Here is a 17,922-nt window from a genome sequence, read left to right on the forward strand (position 1 = left end):
GTGTCTCCTGCCTCCGCCTCCCAAGTAGTTGGGACCACAGGCACCCACCACAACGCCCCACTATTTTTTTGGTTGCAGCCATCATTCTTGTTTGGCGGGCCCGGGCTGGATTCAAACCCGCCAGCTCATGTGTATGTGGCTGGCACCTTAGCCTCTTGAGCCACAGGCGCCAAGCTGCTATTTTTATTCTTAAGTAAATCTCAGGGCATAAATCTCTCATTGGACCTCCCTTTTGGGGCTATTTCAGAACCCAAACAGTTTAGCAGCTTTGACTGGCCATTGCCATCATCTCATTTACCTCGCCCTTATTATAGCCCTGAGAATCCGCCTGATGTCACTCCCTTGATACTCCGTTTATTTTTTTGTGACTAAAGAAGTGTGAAATCCCCAATGACTAGCCCCTCAAAAGTGGGTAAGAAATTATTTTTGTTCACTGTCCACTGCTGGAGCCACCCCATGTTCAGTTCTATCTTGCATAGCTTTGTATGCATCATCTCAAGTCACTAAGGCCTGGGGGGATGCTTACCGGATTGAGAATCTAGAAAACCTCAGTTCTTATCGCAGTCTTATGACCTAAGACCAAGGTGACCTTAGATTAGTATTTTATCAATGTAGCTAGCCTCAGTTTTTTTATCTGGAAAATGGTATAATATATGCCAGATTGTTATTAGAATTGAAGAAGGTATAGTATGGGTAAGATACCTAGCTTAGTTCCTGGCTCACGTAGACACTCAACACTAATGATAATTATTTTAGATCATTGTTGAAATTATCAAAGACTAGAACAAATAGACTGAGCCAAAAACTAAAACCTGACAGACCCTGGATGTAAAAAAAATAGCAATCCTGCAATGTAAGTAAACCTATAGTTTTTCAAATCATTTATTTCCTTCTCTTTTTTTTTAAAGAGGAGAATGCACCGAAACCTTACGGAATAGGATCAGAGAGCTAGAAGCAGAGGGCAAGAAGCTCACGATGGACATGAAGGTGAAAGAAGACCAGATCAGAGAACTAGAACTAAAAGTCCAGGTAATAGAGGGAAAAAAGACTTCCCTCATACGTGAATTCTACTTTCATGCTAGACTTTTGCTTTGTGTTGTAATGGGGAGATGATGGCTTTTGATACAGACAAAATCCCATTGGATCTGAAAAGCTCTGTATGACAGAAAATATCTGAAGCTGTACTCTTGACCAACTTATTTCAAGTCATGTTTAATGTAGCCAGATTCTAATACAAGCCAGAAATGTTGACAGCCCCTCGACAAATCACAAAACAGGATTTGACATCCCATAGATTCATTAAACTTTTTCAGGTTATAGGCCAGATTAGTGTCCTTCGGAATTTACACATCTCTTCTTAGCCTTCACCCTCTGTCCATTAACAGGGAATTGACCCTCCTGGATAATCCTGGGCCTTCCACATTGTGGTTTTTAGCAGAGCATGATGAAGAAAGGAGCTAGTGCTGCACATATAGCCAGGTTTGGGGGCTGTGCATGGCATAGCCAAGTATTTGACATTTAAAACTAATGTCATATATTGTGAAGTGATGATAAACTGAATTATGTGGGACTGGTAAGAAATACTGGCAAGTCAGTGGAATAGAATAATGACCTGGGGACAAAGCCTAAGGCTTGTAATAAAGATGGCATTGGAGATAGATGGAAAAGGTGAGGATTAGTCAGTGAAAGGCTTTGGAATGGCTAGATAACTAGAAAAAAAAATTAGAGGCTCATCCCATACCACAGTGATTTGCAACCAGTGTGCATGAGAGGATCTTAGCTGTGGCTTGAAATTTTTTAAAGATCACTAATTAAATTATTTTCAAAAAAAGTTCAAAGCAAAGTATTTTTTTTACTCTTTTTTTTTAATAACATAATTTAAGTGAATTGTGGAAGTTTGATACAGGTTCAAGTGTTCCGTGAGGTAAAAGTGGTTGAAAAACACCGTCATACCACATAAAAAGAAATTCCAGATGAAGAACTGAATGCAGAAAAGAAGAAAAAATTTTTTAAAAACTAGTTGAAAATATAGTAGAATTTATTTGATCTTGAAACAGGAGACTTTCTAAACATAAAAGCAATGGAAGAAATCACAAAAGAGGCTAGGCACAGTGTTCACGCCTGTAATCCTAGCACTCTGCAAGGCCAAGGTCAACGGACCACTTGACCTCAGTAGTTCAAGACCAACCTGAACAAGAGTGAGACCTCATCTGTTCTAGAAACAGAAAAATTAGCTGAGAGTTGTGGCACATGCCTATAATCTCAGCTGCTCTGGAAGCTGAGGCAAGAGGATCACTTGAGCCTAAGAGTTGCTGTGAGGTACAGCACATCACTCTACCCAGGGCAACAGAAATCACAAAACAAAAAAATAATAAAAGAAAAATGAATAGGAGAAGGTGTAGATATTGCAACAAATTTTGTAATAAATACATACCTTAAAATTTGCTGAGAAAAGCTCAAATATAGAGAAAAATAGGCTAAGGATATGAACAAATAATATACAGAAGAAATATAAATGACTGCTAAAAACATAAAAATATAAATCTAATTATATTTTCATAAGGGTTTCTAAAACATGCTTCAAATTAATCCTGCACCCTTAAATCCTGCCTGTTTTTAAAATAATATAGCTAGTCTCTTAATACCTTAGAAATAACTTTTTTTTTGGAGACAAGAGTCTCACTACGTTGCCCTTGGTAGAGTACTATGGTGTCACAGCTCACAGCAACCTCAAACTCTTGGCCTTAAGCGAGTCTCTTGCCTTAGCCTCCCAAGTAGCTGGGACTACAGGTGCCCGCCACAACGCCCAGCTATTTTTTGTTGTTGTTGTTGTAGTTGTCGTTGTTTGGCAGTTCCCGGGCTGGGTTCAAACCTGCCAACCCCGGTGTATGTGGCTGGTGCCCTAACTGCTGAGCTACAGGCACTAAGCCTAATGCCAGAACTTTTTAAATAATGTCCACCACTCAAAGTTAATTTGCTTAATTTTTCAGGGAGCATAAGGCCATAAATAAGAGACCGTTTGAACCTTATCACTGATAACAGCACTCAATGACATGCATTTTATGTGCGTGTGATGTTATCCCTGACAGCAGCACTCAATGAGATGCATTTCATGTGCTTGAGTTAGGCATGGAAATCTCACAGTGCTATTCAACATCAAGTAGATTGGAGCCTGTGGACATTAGTGAGCGCTGTTCCTGTTGTTACTGCTGTTATGTTCTGTTTTGTTGGCAAATTTGCATCTATCGATTAAAATACAAACAAATGACATATGTTCCTTGTTAACTGCTCCTTTGAGCCTTAATAATGTGCACAGTAGATAAAATAGTATCACACTGGAAAAAAAGACCATAAAAATATATCCTCATCAGTCATAAACAATATGCAGATTAAAATTAGATATCACTTGAAATTAGCAAAGACACTTTAAATGATAACAGTCTTTGTGAGGATGTGACAAAATCAGCCTCATACGTTGCTGGGGGAAGTATGACTAGAAATCAGTGTACTTTTTTAAGTGTTTCTTTTTAGTAATCCTACCTAAGGTAAATATTTTAAAATCTCACCAGTGATTGATGTTGCTCATAATGGTAGTATATAAAAGCAAAAAATTTGGAAAAAATTTTAATACTGAGAGATTTGTTTAAATTTGATATATAAATGTTTAGGAATATCATATAGGCCATAAAGATTTTATTTCCACAAAGTAAAAGTCAATTTATAGACAAAACTATATATATGGTATTGTTTCAGTAATGCTAAAAGATACATATATATTTTTGATAATATATACGTAAATATATATATACATACACACATATATATATACATACATGCTTTAAAAAGACTAAAAGAAAATATATCAAAATTTTCATTGTTGGTATTATGGGTAATTTTCATTTTCTTTGAACTTTTACATATTTTTAAATTTTCCCTAATAAGTTTAGATTTCTCTCTTAAAAAAGAAAAATTTATGTATCTGTATAAATTATTTGGCTACATTACCAGCTGTTTTAAGTGGGTTTATTCTGCAATATGTCCTATCAAAATAATTAACATTTTTGCAGTTTTTGGTCCAAGTTGAGAGAAGAGTTTTGGCAAATTTCACTATGGCGTTACAGTAACATTTGCAGGTTGACAGTGAGGAAAAAGTGCTCTGTGGTTCTGAATTAGGATTATAAGAAAGTATTTTATTTGGTGGCAGAGCCCATTGCTAGCTATACATATGCCCAACATGGTCAAATGATTATCTGCTAAATGCTTTTTATGTGTATTCTGCCCCATAAATACATTTGGCACTTGCTCTAAAGTTAGTAGCCAGGCCAAGAATAGTGGTATTTAATTTGTGATTTCAGGCTAACTTATAGATGCCAAAAGTACCTTGTAGCATTGCTGTTTTGATGATATTGATAGGAGCTTCGGAAGTATAAAGAAAATGAGAAAGACACCGAGGTGTTAATGTCAGCCCTCTCAGCCATGCAAGACAAAACGCAGCACCTGGAGAACAGCCTCAGCGCAGAGACAAGAATCAAGCTGGACCTGTTCTCTGCACTGGGTGACGCCAAGCGGCAGCTTGAGATTGCCCAAGGTAGGAGTGCACGGGCCCCTGGTGAGGGGATGTGGAGGGAAGATCTTCCCGTAGAGCTCTGAACCAAGAGACATTTCAGTTTTCTCTGCTCGTGTTTTCTAAGTGCCCAACATTGAAATATAGGAACCATCACATTAAGTCATTCTGTGGACATATTTTGAGATGAGAATATGTCAAGTGCAGGGCATACATACAAAGGAAAGTGTGATTTCCATGTTCAAGGAGTGCACAGTGTCATTGGAGAAGTAGAGAAATGCAGAGTCATTAAAAGGTACTGGCAAAGAAGTAAATGTGGGGCCTGCAGGAACATAGGAAGAGGCAGGGACTAAACCCGTTTGGGGAATTGAAGAGGGCTATTTCCCAGGGGAGCTGATGTCCAAGCTAGGGCTTGAGGAGGTAGTGTGGTGGCAGTAGGGAGGGGAGGTGTAGAGAGGCATCTGGACAGAAGAAACAACTTGAACAAGGGCCGAGAGGCTAGAAGGGGCCTGATGGGTTCTGAGCTACAGCTGGTCCTGCTTGGCTGGAGCGAAGGTTGCAAATAAGGCAATAGTGGAGGAGAGTGTGGAAAGCAAGCATCTACTTGACAAATATTTACTGAGACCTACTATGTGCTGGGAACTTTGAGAGTCCCTGAGGATATAGCCCTTGAAATGACAGGTGATGAACAAGCCAGTAAAGGAATATGTCAGATGACAGTAGTTACAATGATTAAAATAAAGCAGTGGGCTGGCTCAGCGCCTGTGGCTCAAGTGGCTAAGGCACCAGCCACATACACCGGAGCTGGAGGGTTCAAATCCAGCCCCAGCCCGCCAAACAATGATGGCTGCAACCAAAAAATAGCCAGGCGTTGTGGCAGATACCTGTAGTCCCAGCTACTTGGGAAGCGGAGGCAAGAGAATTACTTGAGCCCAGGAGTTGGAGGTTGCTGTAAGCTGTGACACTATGGCACTCTACCCAGGGTGACAGCTTAAGGCTCTGTCTCAAAAAAATAATAATAATAAAGCAGTGGGGAGACAACGGATGTGTGTGTGTATGTGCAGGGCTCTTCTTTTGACAAGGTGACCCCCAAAGACTCCTTGAATAGGTAGTATTTGAGAAGAGACAGAAAGGAAGAGAGTGAGCCTCTTGAACAGCTGAAGGAAAGCACTTCGGCGAGGGAGCGGCAAGGGCAAAGCACTAAAGGGAGGTTGGGTGCAGGTGCAGCCTACACGATGGGGAGAGTCTTTGTTGGAAGCAGGTTGCAATGGACTTGTGGCCCAGGGAAAGATCTTAGGATTCTGAGTGATTTGGGGAGCTCTGGAAGATTTTTGAACAGAGATACAATAAATTTGAGTTTTGCTGTAGGGTGGTGCCTGTGGCTCAAAGAGTAGGGTGCCGGCCCCATATACTGGAGGTCGAGGGGGAGCGGGGGGCTCAAGCCCGGCCCCGGCCAAAAACTGCAAAATAAAAAACAAAAAGAAAAGAAATTGTACTCTAATTAGTACTCAAATCAATTAGAGTACTAAATTGAGTATAATATGGAAAAAATAGAGTATTCTATAGATTACTAAATAGAATACTGAAAAGAACTTTCAAATAGTTGATTTAGTGAAATGAAAAAAATATATCAAGCAGGGTATGGTGGCATGCATATATAGTCCCAGCTATTTGGGAGGCTGATGTGGGAGATCACTTGAGCCCAGGAGTTTGAGACTAGCCTGGGCAAGATAATGAGACCCTGTCTCTTTTTAAACAGGTAGAAAGAAATTCAGCAGGGACATATAGAGGAGATGCAAAACATTGTTCTAGAAGCTCTAAGGGAGACAAAGATGAATATAATACAGTGTATGAATTTTGGTTTTAGAGACCCCTTTACACTCTTGTTTTTTTTTGGAGACAGAGTCTTATTTTGTCCCCTTGGTAGAGTGCTGGGGCATCACAGCTCACAGCAACCTCCAACTCTTAGACTCAAGCGATTCTCTTGCCTCAGCCTCCCAAGTACCTGGGACTACAGGTGCCGGCCACAGCACCCAGATATTTTTAGAGATGAGGTCTCTGGTTCAGGCTGTGAGCTCAAATCTGTGAGCTCGGGCAGTCCACCTGCCTAGGCCTCCCAGAGTGCTAGGATTATAGGTGTGAACCACCAAGCTTGGCCTTCCTTTTATACTCTGAAAATTACTACCTTAAAAGTTTATTTCAGGCTTGGTACCTGAAGCTCAAGTGGCTGAGGTGCCAGCCACATACACCAGAGCTGGCAGGTTTGAATCCAGCCTGGGCCCGCCAAACAACAATGACAGCTCCAACCAAAAAATAGCCGGGCATTGTAGTAGGTGCTCCCAGCTACTTGGGAGGCTGAGGCAAGAGAATTGCCTAAGCCCAAGACCTAAAGGTTGCTGTAAGCTGTGACGCCATGGCACTCTACCTAGGGCAACAGCTTGAGATTCTGTCTCAAAAAAAAAAAAAAGTTTATTTCAAGTGCATTATATTTTTCAATATTTACCTACTAGAAATTAAAACTTAAAACATTTGTTTTAAAATAACATGTAAACATATTACATGTTAACATAAATAACATTTTTATTAAAAAGAACTATGTTTTCCAAAACAAAAACAATTAGAAAAGTAGCATTATTTTACATTTAGCAGATCTCTTTAATGTCTGGCTTATCTGAGATTGTTTGATTTTTATCTCTCTTTTTACATTCTGTTGTGATTTTACAGTCAAAGTAGCTTCTGGTTTCCACCTGTGTCAGAATGGGTGTGAAGAAGGCAAATGAGTTCTTAGTATTATTACAAAGGTAGTTTTGTCCCTGTGGACCCTGATGACTTTGAGAATTGCTGCCATAAAGCTGAGCCAAGTGGAAAGGCTGCTGTCATAAAGGCAGAGGGCAAGGAGGCTTGGTGCCCGTAGCTCAGTGAGTCGGGCGCCAGCCACATACACCAATGTGGGTGACATAGTGACACTCTGTCTCAAAAAAAAAAAAAAAAAGCTGGAGGGCGGTACCTGTGGCTCAAAGGGGTAGAGCGCCAGCCCCATATGCCGGAGGTGGCAGGTTCATACCCAGCCCCGACCAAAAACTGCAAAAAAACAAAGCTGGAGGAGAGATTCAAGAGGCTTCATGGAGTAGGGATCACTGAGTGGGATTTGAAGATGAATTCTGAGAGCAGAGGAGAGAATGGCAGGGGTGAACATCATTACCTGAGTTAAATAGTGTACGCAAAGGAAACCAAGTGCTGGCGTGGCCAGATGAACAGTACAGTAGCCTTTAGCTGGGGGACAGGGAATAAAAGAATGGGCGATTAGAAGGATTGTAAACAAAGTCATACTAAAGAACATATTCCCTAGATTTTCCAGAGAAAGTGGGTGATATGTTCTGGCTATTATTTTGGAAACTCCTTCCATTAACAATGTGAGGGATGGATATGAGAGGTAAGATTGAGTGGAGGTAGAGAGGCCAGCTAGGAAGCTGTTACTATCTTCTATCTGAGAGGTGATGGGTATGGGGAAGGGAGATGACCCAGACAGGTGAGTAAGGCAGAGTGGACATGCCTAAGAGATCTGAGAGGGATAAAGTTGTTGGGACTAGGGAAGAAGAACAGAACAGATTTAAGGAGTGAAAAGGGAGAACTAGTTTGGTTTGGGATGTTTTGATTTAGAGGTGCGCCCTCCACCCAGTAGGAAATATTCATCAGTAGATGGGAACTTTAGGCCTAAACCAAAGAGAGAGGCCAAAACCCCTGGACGTAGGATGGTTGGATGTAGAAGTTGTGAAGTTGATGAAGCCACAGGAATGGCTTGAGATGGCCCAGGTGGTTAAGCAAGAGAGGGGGCCAGGAGTCAGGCTGCTTTAGTCTGTGGATTCAGGGAAAGGCATTTAGGAAGACTCCTGGGGGCTCCGTGCCTGTATCTCAGTGCTTAGGGCGCCTGTCACATGCTCCGGGGCTGGTGGGTTTGAACCCGGCCTGGGCCTGCTAAACAGAAAAAAAAAAAAAAATAGCCAGGCATTGTGGCGGGCACCTGTAGTCCCAGCTACTAGGGAGGCTGAGGCAAGAGAATCGCTTTATCCCAAGAGTTTGAGGTTACTATGAGCTATGACACCATGTAACTCTACCAAGGGCAACCAAGTGAAACTCTGTCTCAATAAAAAAAAAAGAAGACTCCTGGAAATCTTGCTTTGAAGCCTAACTACTAACCTTTTTGCCTGCCTGGCTCAACTCCCTGGGAGATGGTCACCCTCTCTGCCTCATCCCTGTTTACTTGGGTTTGCAAACTTGGAAAAGATCCCCCCTGGCGTGAAGCAGCTCCTGGTCTCAGAGTAGCCAGGGGGAGCTGGGCTTCCCAGCACAGAGTGCTCTAAGCTGTCAGCCCAGAAATCCTCACAAAGCAACAGGCAAAGAGAACTGTCTTTTCCAAAGCTCTGGGGATGTTTGCCTGTTACTGATTAAAGAAATAAAACTTAAATCTGCATGGAAAAGGATATAGTGGCTCATATATCAGATGCCATTAGGTATTTTATTCATCTGAGGGTTACTTTGTTCAAAGAGAAAGAAGATATTTGATGCTTACTTGAAGCTTCAGAGACATGAAGGAAGTGAGAGGGAGCAGTTCCTTTCTACTGCTGTTGGCTACTGCCTTCTCCACTCCTGCCCTCCTCTGTGGTCTCAGAATATTCTAATAAGAACCCAACTTTGTAATTCAAATCAAACCCCTCATTGCTTTTCTCCTTCATACTTTGTATATCATTTGATTCATTCTGGTTCCAAAATGACTTTCATCTCTACTACATCCTTTTAAAAAATAAACCAAGCTCTCTTACATTCCAAGGATATTGTCTTAAATAGGACCTATGAGCAGTCTCAAAATAGGTGCAACTCAAATGAGACCTTTTTTTTTTTTGAGACAGAGTCTTTCTCTGTCACAGCAACCTCATACTTTTGGGTGCAATCTCCTCTTGCCTCAGCCTCCCTAGTAGCTGGGACTATAGGTGTCCATCACAACACTCAGTTAATTTTTCTATTTTTAGTAGAGATGGGTCTTGCTTTGCTCAGGCTGATCTTGAACTCCTGAGCTGAAGAGACCATCTGGCCTTGGCCTTCCAGAGTGCTAGGATTACAGGGGTGAGCCACCCTGCCCAGCCAGTCAACCTTTTTCTTTTTTAAGCATTTATATTTGTAAAAGGCTACTCTTCCTAAATGTTCTTTTCCCTAGAGACCAAGGAGCCACATAACATGATGGAAGTTGCATGGGCTTTGGAACAAAGTGGTCCTGGGTTTAAATCTGCTCTGCCTCTTAATAACTAAATGATTTTGAGCAAGATACATAACTTGCAGAACCTCAGCTTTCTACTGTGCTGGGCACTAGGGAGATAGCAAAAAAAAAAAAAAATTAGACACAGTTTCTGCCCCCATGGTCCAGGAGAGAGAAATGATGGACACAGACCATTACCAATGAATAATTCTAAGAGACAGAAGAATACCATAGGAGTGTAGACTCCAGCCAAACTGCATGGAGTTGTAACCTGGCTCTGTCACTAGCTATATACCTTGAGTAAGTCAGTCAACTTCTCTATGCTGTGGTTTCCTCATCTACAAAATAGATAATGATAATGAGTGATAATTCCCACCTCATAGGGTCGTCATGAGAAAGAAATGCATTAGTATATGTAAACACTTAGAACTGTGCCTGGAATATATGAAACTCTGTGTTATTTATTGTTATTATTATCATTATTACAAAGAACAAGTGACAGAAAGGAAAGTTTAGGGTGTGTTAAGAATATAGGAGTTGAGGGGAACTGATTTAGAAGGAGGATCAGAGAAAGGTTTGCTGAGGAAGTAGAGACAGAAGCCTCATGTGTTAGCAGGCAAAGAGAGCAGGAGACACATGGAAGGGAAGCGGCCCAGGCAGGAGCAGCTGATTAGATCAAGAAACTGAAGTGGAGGGTATGCTGGAGGCTGAGTAGGATAATGTCACAAGTGCGTCCAGCCAAGTGCAAACCAGGCAGCCAGTCTGAGGGGCCTTGTGCCAAAAGGCAGGGGTGAATGATCTGGGCCCCGTGAGCAATTCAGCAGTCGCCGTGCTTCATCTGTTTTCTGTCAGAGGACCTGCTGGCATACGTGTACTACTGTGACTGATTCTCAGGCTTCAATTGTTCTGTATTTCTTGGTGTGACACTCAAAGATAGTCCATCCTCCCAGAAAAACATTTCAGCTCAACAGACGGAGCCAGAGTTCAAAATCAGCAACCTCTTAGGCTGTCATAGGTGACTGCTGCTTTTAAAATATGATCTCTGGAAACTGACTTTTTTTTTGCAGTTCTTGGCCGGGGCTGGATTTGAACCCACCACCTCCGGCATATGGGGCCGGCACCCTACTCCTTTGAGCCACAGGCGCCGCCCTGGAAACTGACTTCTTTATGCCAGTCCTACTGCATGAACAGAATCCCTTCTTACCCTTAAGCCGAGTCAGGAAACTGTGGCCCACAGGCCCCATGTGGCCTGCCACCTGTTCTTACACTGCCCATGAACTACAATGGTTTTTACATTTTTTCCATGGTTGGAAAAAAAAAAGACAACAAAGAAAATATACTGTGTATGGTCCACAATACCTAAAACATTTACTATTTGGCCTTGATAGGAAAAGTTTGCCTCACCTAATAAACTGTCAAATCTGGAGTTGTTCCTGCTGAACTGAACTACTCAGGGATAGGCCAAAAGGGGGCACTGGGTCGAGCGTGCCCTCTTTCCTCACTAATTGTGGGTCTTTAATCTTCCAGGACAAATCCTTCAGAAAGACCAGGAAATCAAGGACCTAAAACAGAAGATAGCCGAAGTCATGGCCGTCATGCCCAGCATAACGTACAGTGCCGCCACCAGCCCCCTGAGCCCCGTTTCCCCCCACTACTCTTCCAAATTTGTGGAGACCAGCCCCTCTGGACTTGATCCCAATGCCTCTGTTTACCAGCCCCTGAAGAAATGAAGGCCAGCTGTGTGTTTTGCCCAACTATTTGGTTACTGGAAGTCATCATAAAGGAGCGTCTTTGGCAGTCAAGATAAAAAGTTTATATTGTATTTTGTGGGACTGTATATGTTGTCATTTTTAAAAAGGGGGGGGAGATAACATCCAAGTCTGATTAGAACTGCCCATCAGTTTTTCTTGTAAATTTTTAGAAGACCTCACAGAACTTTACAGTTTATTTTTCTCGGCCAACACATTAAAACCATTCTTGGATTTCAAGTAGCCAACTTTGCCTTTTATGTATTCTTACATAGCTTCCTCTTGAAGAGAAAAAAAAAGCAGAGTTTTTGCTTTTCAACCCTTTTTGTTCTGTTTTATTCTTAAGTAAGCAAGCAAAATCTGCACATTGGATTCACATGGGATGACGATGAAAACTTTTAGTTTAAGAATGAAGGGTTAAATAACCTAACACAGCTTTGATTTTATAGCTGCATTAAAGAAGATGATTACTGATATTACAGAAAACAAAAATCAATTGCCCCTCCAAGGACCAAACACATTCAAGGAGCATCCTATAAGCTGAGGAGAGACCTAAGTGATGAGACTAGCTGTAAGGACGTCACAGGGGTTGTGTTTGAAGTATTTATATTCCCATCAGTATGTTTAGTCCTAGAAAATTGCTAGCAGCAGTCTTCTTCACAGTGCCTTGGGAAAAGACATTTCAAGAGGAAACTTGATCATTTTAAACTCTTTTCCCCCTTTACCATCATCTATCTTCTATCTGTGTCAAGCTCACTGCGGATCCTGCTATAAAGCTGGTGGGTAGCTGGGCTGTTTGGTGCCACCACAGCTGCATCTTTGTTTCTTTTAATAGACAGCACCACAGTGTTTTGCACTTGCCTCCAGCAAAGCACCTTGGGAAGGGAGCTGGGCAGTGTTTGTGTCCGAGAGACTGTAACAAATAAAAGCTGCAGTTCCAGGGTTTTTTTTTTTCCTCATTTCACTTAACTGTGCTTTCTCCACTTTTCATCAACTTGTGTTTGATGATTTAAAGGAAGCTTGACTGTTCCTCAGCTCTTGTGCCAAGGAGGGTTTTTTTTTTTAAGACTCTTAAACTCAAAACTGCACAAAGATTTCAGTTTCAAATGTGTATTATACATTGATAGAAAAGTGTTTGCACAGGCAACTTTTGAAAGTGTTTAAGATTCAGGGTGGGGATGGGGGGAGGGATGGGGGGGTGGCAAACCAAAATTGTGTTTGGAAACTAGGAAAAATTAAGAAACCACGTAGATTGGTTTTGCTTCCTTGCCATGGATTCTGGAAGGACATAGTTCTTCTAAAATTTCCTGTTAATTGGCATGTACATCTCATTTAAAGCAAATTAAGTAGGGCAAGCAAGTCAGTAAAATAGAAGTATTAACAAGAATCATCCTTTTAATCATAGATCTTATTTTGGGATTTTAAAAAACCTAGCTTCAGCCAGGTGTGCATGTTGCTGCCATTTGGCATGTTTGAATCATCTTGTGTAACTTGTCACCATGAAACTGTTACTCAGAATTGTCACAGATTTTTTTCATCTTTGTGCAAAAACATGGAAAATTGTCACTGACTTTGTGTTGAGGTTTCCCCCATTTTGCTGCCTTTGGGACACAATTTTCGTTAAATACTTGGTCTTGGCTGCATTCTATTTTTTTTTTTTCCTGTGGGGTTCAAAAGAATAAACATTTTCTTCCAGATAAAACTAGTTTTCTGCCTTTTTAACTTTTCAGGAGGGCACAGCAAAATAGATTGTTCTGAGTGGGGCTTAGGGGGTTGCTATCTTGTTCTCTCCTCGTCTCAGGCCAGGTCAGCTGGGGGTGCCTCACGCAGCAGATCCACTGGGCAAGGAGCAAACAGAGGATTTGGGGGAGCCCATCGAGATCTTGAGTAGGTTTGATTTCTGTTCTTACAGTGTATCAATTCTCATTTGTTCTCTCCCTCTTTCTTTCCCTTCTCTGGCATCTGATAAGAGCCAAGACTTATGTTCTGGTACAACCCTCTTTTTTTTTTTTTAAAGGAGGTGGGATTGGGGAGCAGTCAATGAGAAAATCTTGAGAGCAGATTTCCTTCACCAATGCCTTGCCCTCTCCTATTTTCTAGAATCTTGTTGGGCCTCTTAGTGACCAAGACCCTATTGGGCTTCCTATCTGCTATAGATCCCGACCACCAAGGCAACCACTTCTGTTATCTTCCCTTGTTTTGCATGTTTTCATCTTATGAGAAGCCAGCTGCCCCTCTTGGCCCATGTTTCCTCTCTTGGCCATTGTTACAATTGATATTGGCTCCAGTTCTGGAAAATTCTGCTCTTGGCACCTCACGCTCTGTCTTTATTGCTAGATAGCCTTTCTGAGTCTTGGCCATCAAATGTCTTGCAGACACGGTAGTTAATGCCATGAGTGGAATTCCCCAGGGGGAATGTGTTGGCTTGGCTTGACTTGGCTTTTGCCTTTGCCTTCCCTGAAGGAATGTATCTGCTTCCAGAGTTCTCATTGGCATGTTCTTTTCCACCAAGGAACTCTCCAGCTGTTGTCCGTGTTATTTTAGGTCCGTCTCAAGTGGCTCCCTGTCTTAGTACCTCACAAGTTATTACATGCCATAAAGCAGTGTTTGCCATTCGAGATGGCTAAATATTTACAAGAAGAGCAGGCTAAGTGTGTTTTGAGTAGCTGAATAACATCTCTTTATTGACATCTCCCAACTTTACATAAGGAAATAGCTGTCATGTGTTCATTCTCCCTGTGATAATCTTTCCAGGAAAGCCTGTAAAATGAGAATGAACAATTCCTCATGACTTCCAGCTTAAAGGAAGGGGACAGCCCTTTGTCCTAGCACCCTTCCCGTGCTGCCTATGTTAATCCAGCTGTGAAGAGCCACCTGGGAAGGCCAAACCTTTCTAACAGCTGCCATCAGATCGCTGCTTTTGAAATTCACACCACACCAGAGGGAGCTAAAGAGGTAAACCAGAAACCTGTCCCAAAGCCACTGAGTTTGGCAAAGTCAAACTAGTAAACTGTCTTCAGGTGGGCCATAGTAGCTAGGCCTATTTAGTTTAAAGGGCCTCTGAGACCTATAAATGCCTGGTTATATGTGCTTCTCAAAGAAATTTAGTGCTGAGCTGGCCTATTCACAGGCCTAGTGCTACTTCCCAAAAGTGGTCCCTTTAAGAGCCCGAGTCTGCTCTCTAGTTTATGCCGCACCTGTGCCACAGCCAAGCCCTTCAGACAGGGAGGGGAGTCTACCCCCCAGCTTTGCCACTGCTGACTCTCTTTGCCCTTAACCTCTCTGAGGTGCTGTTTCCTCACCGTTAAGGAGGATATTGTCCCTTGCTGCCCTGCTTGATTGAAGGAGTGGCTATGAAAACTAGGTGACATGAGGCAAAAAAGAACTTGAGAACTATCCAGGCTCTCCCAATGGGAGTTGAGACCAGCAGCAAGGAGTCACGGTAAGGGCAGGGTCCCAGCTAAGAACCCTGCTAGCTCTGTCCTTGACAGCCTGACTCCTGACCTATGCCACTCAAAGTGCAACTGTGGACTCCCAGACCCCTGCCTGAACCTCCATTTTAACTAGATGTCCAGGCAACTCAGTTGCTTATTCATTGTTTTAGAAGCCTCACCCTGAGGTGACTTTCCTAACTTGAAGACTCATCACTATCACCCTGTCTTAGTTGGGAAAAGGCCGATACACAAGCTTTGAAATTTTAGAATTAAGAGCTTAATTGATGAGAGGGCCATGCAGGAGATGAAGAACTCTGAACCTTTTGCCTTTTCTTTTACCTCTTTTATTTACATGGTTTCCCCACCATGGGGAGGTAAACTCTGTAAGGGAAAAGATTTTTGTCTGTTTGTTTATTTCTATAACCCCAGAAACAAGAACAATGCCTGCCACCTAATAGGTGCCCAATAAATATTGGTTGAATGAAGAAGGCTAATATATTAGACAGGTAATCTGTGCTATTGTCAATCAGAGCATCTCTGTAATAGTATTATTGGAATAACAAGTGTAAACAGAATCATTTTTAGGAGAGGGAAAAATTTGAAATAGCATATTAACTATGACATCTGCCATCTGCTTGTCTCTGGTTTCTCCTGAAACCTTGTTTTACTTGTCAGATTCTCACTACAAACTCCAGCTTGATTTAGCCAGGTGCAAAAAAATTAACAGCTGGATGCTGAGAACAATCACTTGTCTGTCTGGGAAACCTTGCTGCAGGGGTCTGCTGAGGGCCTATCTACTCATCCTGTGGAGCCATAGACCTGGCTTCCCCAAGAGCCAGTTCCACTGCTTCGTGAGTCAGTGTGGGGAATCTTTCATTTGGACAGTAATGGAATTACAAAGCATTTCCTCCAGCAAGGTATCTGAGTGAGTGAACGTCCCGGAGGATAAGGATCCCTTTCCATCTGCCCAAGGGGACCCCACTTTTCTTTCCTCCCTCTTTCCTAGGGCTTATTTCAAGTGTTTCTGTCTTGTTCTGTCTCGGTGTCTGCTTTTAGTTCCTGCCTGAGGTTCAAGTCCCACATCCACACAGGATGTGCTTTCCAGGGTTCTAGAATCACACTGCCTTGAAACCTATCATTTCTCCCCTGAGAACCCCAGGCTTAGCTTTGCACATCGCAGTTGGACCTTGTAACCCCTGTCCAGGAAGCCTGAACCAGTCAACTCTAGGAGCGTTCGCTCCCTTTCCCAGCTCTGCAACCTTAGGGTTGAGTGGGAGGTGGGGCTGAGTGTGGGCAGGCCCCAGCACCTCCCTCATCCTCAGTTCTCCGCTGTTCCCCCACCATGCCTCCCACCCCCGACTGCTCGCAGTGGCTCTTCATCGGGACGAGGGCTTGCTCTCGGAGGCCTATGCCATTTTGGCATACGCTTATCTGGTATTAGGCCTGCCCGTACTTACATAAACATTCTCAAACATACGGGTTCATCAGAACAGCCTAAAGTAGCCTGTTTAAACACAAACTACTGGGCCCCACCTCCAGAGTTTCTGATTCACGAGAGCTGGGTGGGGCTGGGGAGCCTGGAAAACTGCATTTCTAACAAGTACCCAAGTGAGGCTGGGTACTGGACCCCAACTTTAAGAGCCACTGACCCTGGGGCTCAACCCTGCCCAAAGCCATCCCCCCAGCTGCCACCAGAGGGCACACGTGACCTTAGCCAGAGGTCTCATTTCGCCTCCAGCTACCAACCGCTAGCCCTGCTAGACAGCAGAGGTTCTTTCCTAGCGGTTACATTTTTTTTTTTTTAATTTCAGGTTAATGTGAGGGTAGAAACAAAAAAATTTGGAACACTTCATGAAATTACACACCATCCTTGCGCAAGGGCCATGCTAATCTCTGTATCGTCCCAATTTTAGTATATGTGCAAGCACTCTAAAGGTTACTTTCTACTTGTAATTTTTGTTGTTTTATACAGTAGAACTTCCATAGTTGACCACCTCCCTGCACTGACCACCTCCTTAAATTGACCTAATGTTCATAGACCAGACATGCACCACATGTACATATCAGTACAGCAGGCCTCGCTCCATTTGTTGACCAGCTTGTTATAGTCCCTGAGGTGGTCAACTTACAGAGGTTCATATTAGGAAGAAGACACGTAAAAAGTACTATAGGTGTTCTCAGTCTGTCTCTAAGTTCAGATGGAGCAGCCTTTTGAAGGTGTTGGATGTCCTGGCTCTCAACAAATGAAACTAATAGTTCCCACTGGATCAAGTTTCCAGGGCTTCCCTCACACTAAGGTGGAGATGTCCATTCAGAATACTCTAGAATCTTTCTGTATTCAGAACCCAAAGGCAATTAAGATGATAGGTGATTTTCATTTTCTTCTATATATTTTACTGTATGTTTAAGATTTTCTACAATAAAATTACTATTAATTTATAATAATGCTTATTTTTAAAATATTTTAAATATAATTAAAAGCCAAAACAATAACTCCCCCAAAAAAACTCAAGGGAGAACTTGGGGTGAGCTTCTTGAAGCCCCAGCTAGCCCTTGCCAGTTGGCTCTGCTAGCAGTATCCGTTGCCCAAGCACTCCAGAAAGCAATGTGGGACCAAGGACTAGATGGTCACCAGTGAGGACTCAGCCTCTCATCCTTCACCTGTTGCTGCAGTTTGTGGCTCAACCCCGCACAACATTCCAGTCACATTCAGTGCTGCTGTCCTCAAGAGCCCAGGGCCTCCCAGAGGTCAAGGGCGAGAGAACAAGCTCCGAATATGAAAACTTACAGACTTCTCAGTCTTAGGTTCCTAATTACTGCCTTGCAGGCATATTTTTTTAAATCTGCATAGAATGTAATGCATTTGAACTACCATTTAAAAACTGGGATATTTCACATTATCTAGATTCTTTTGTTGTCTGTTGG

General features: G+C 42.5%; 1 protein-coding gene and 1 pseudogene across 1 annotated transcript in view; one reads left to right on the forward strand and one right to left on the reverse strand.

The window, feature by feature from the left end:
* The window catches only part of MACO1 (macoilin 1), a 65,842-nt gene extending 54,036 nt beyond the window's left edge, over nucleotides 1–11,806 (forward strand). Inside the window, exons 9-11 of the mRNA XM_053576581.1 lie at nucleotides 909–1,029; nucleotides 4,414–4,588; nucleotides 11,343–11,806. Coding sequence (XP_053432556.1) covers nucleotides 909–1,029; nucleotides 4,414–4,588; nucleotides 11,343–11,545 — 499 coding nt within the window. The 3' untranslated portion in view covers nucleotides 11,546–11,806. The remainder of the gene's footprint in view (nucleotides 1–908; nucleotides 1,030–4,413; nucleotides 4,589–11,342) is intronic.
* Nucleotides 11,807–16,830: 5,024 nt separating this feature from the next.
* LOC128575655 (uncharacterized) lies at nucleotides 16,831–16,925 on the reverse strand (annotated as a pseudogene).
* Between the last annotated feature and the right edge of the window lie 997 nt (nucleotides 16,926–17,922).

This window comes from Nycticebus coucang, chromosome 22 (genome assembly GCF_027406575.1).
Source record: "Nycticebus coucang isolate mNycCou1 chromosome 22, mNycCou1.pri, whole genome shotgun sequence".
NCBI lineage: Eukaryota > Metazoa > Chordata > Mammalia > Primates > Lorisidae > Nycticebus > Nycticebus coucang.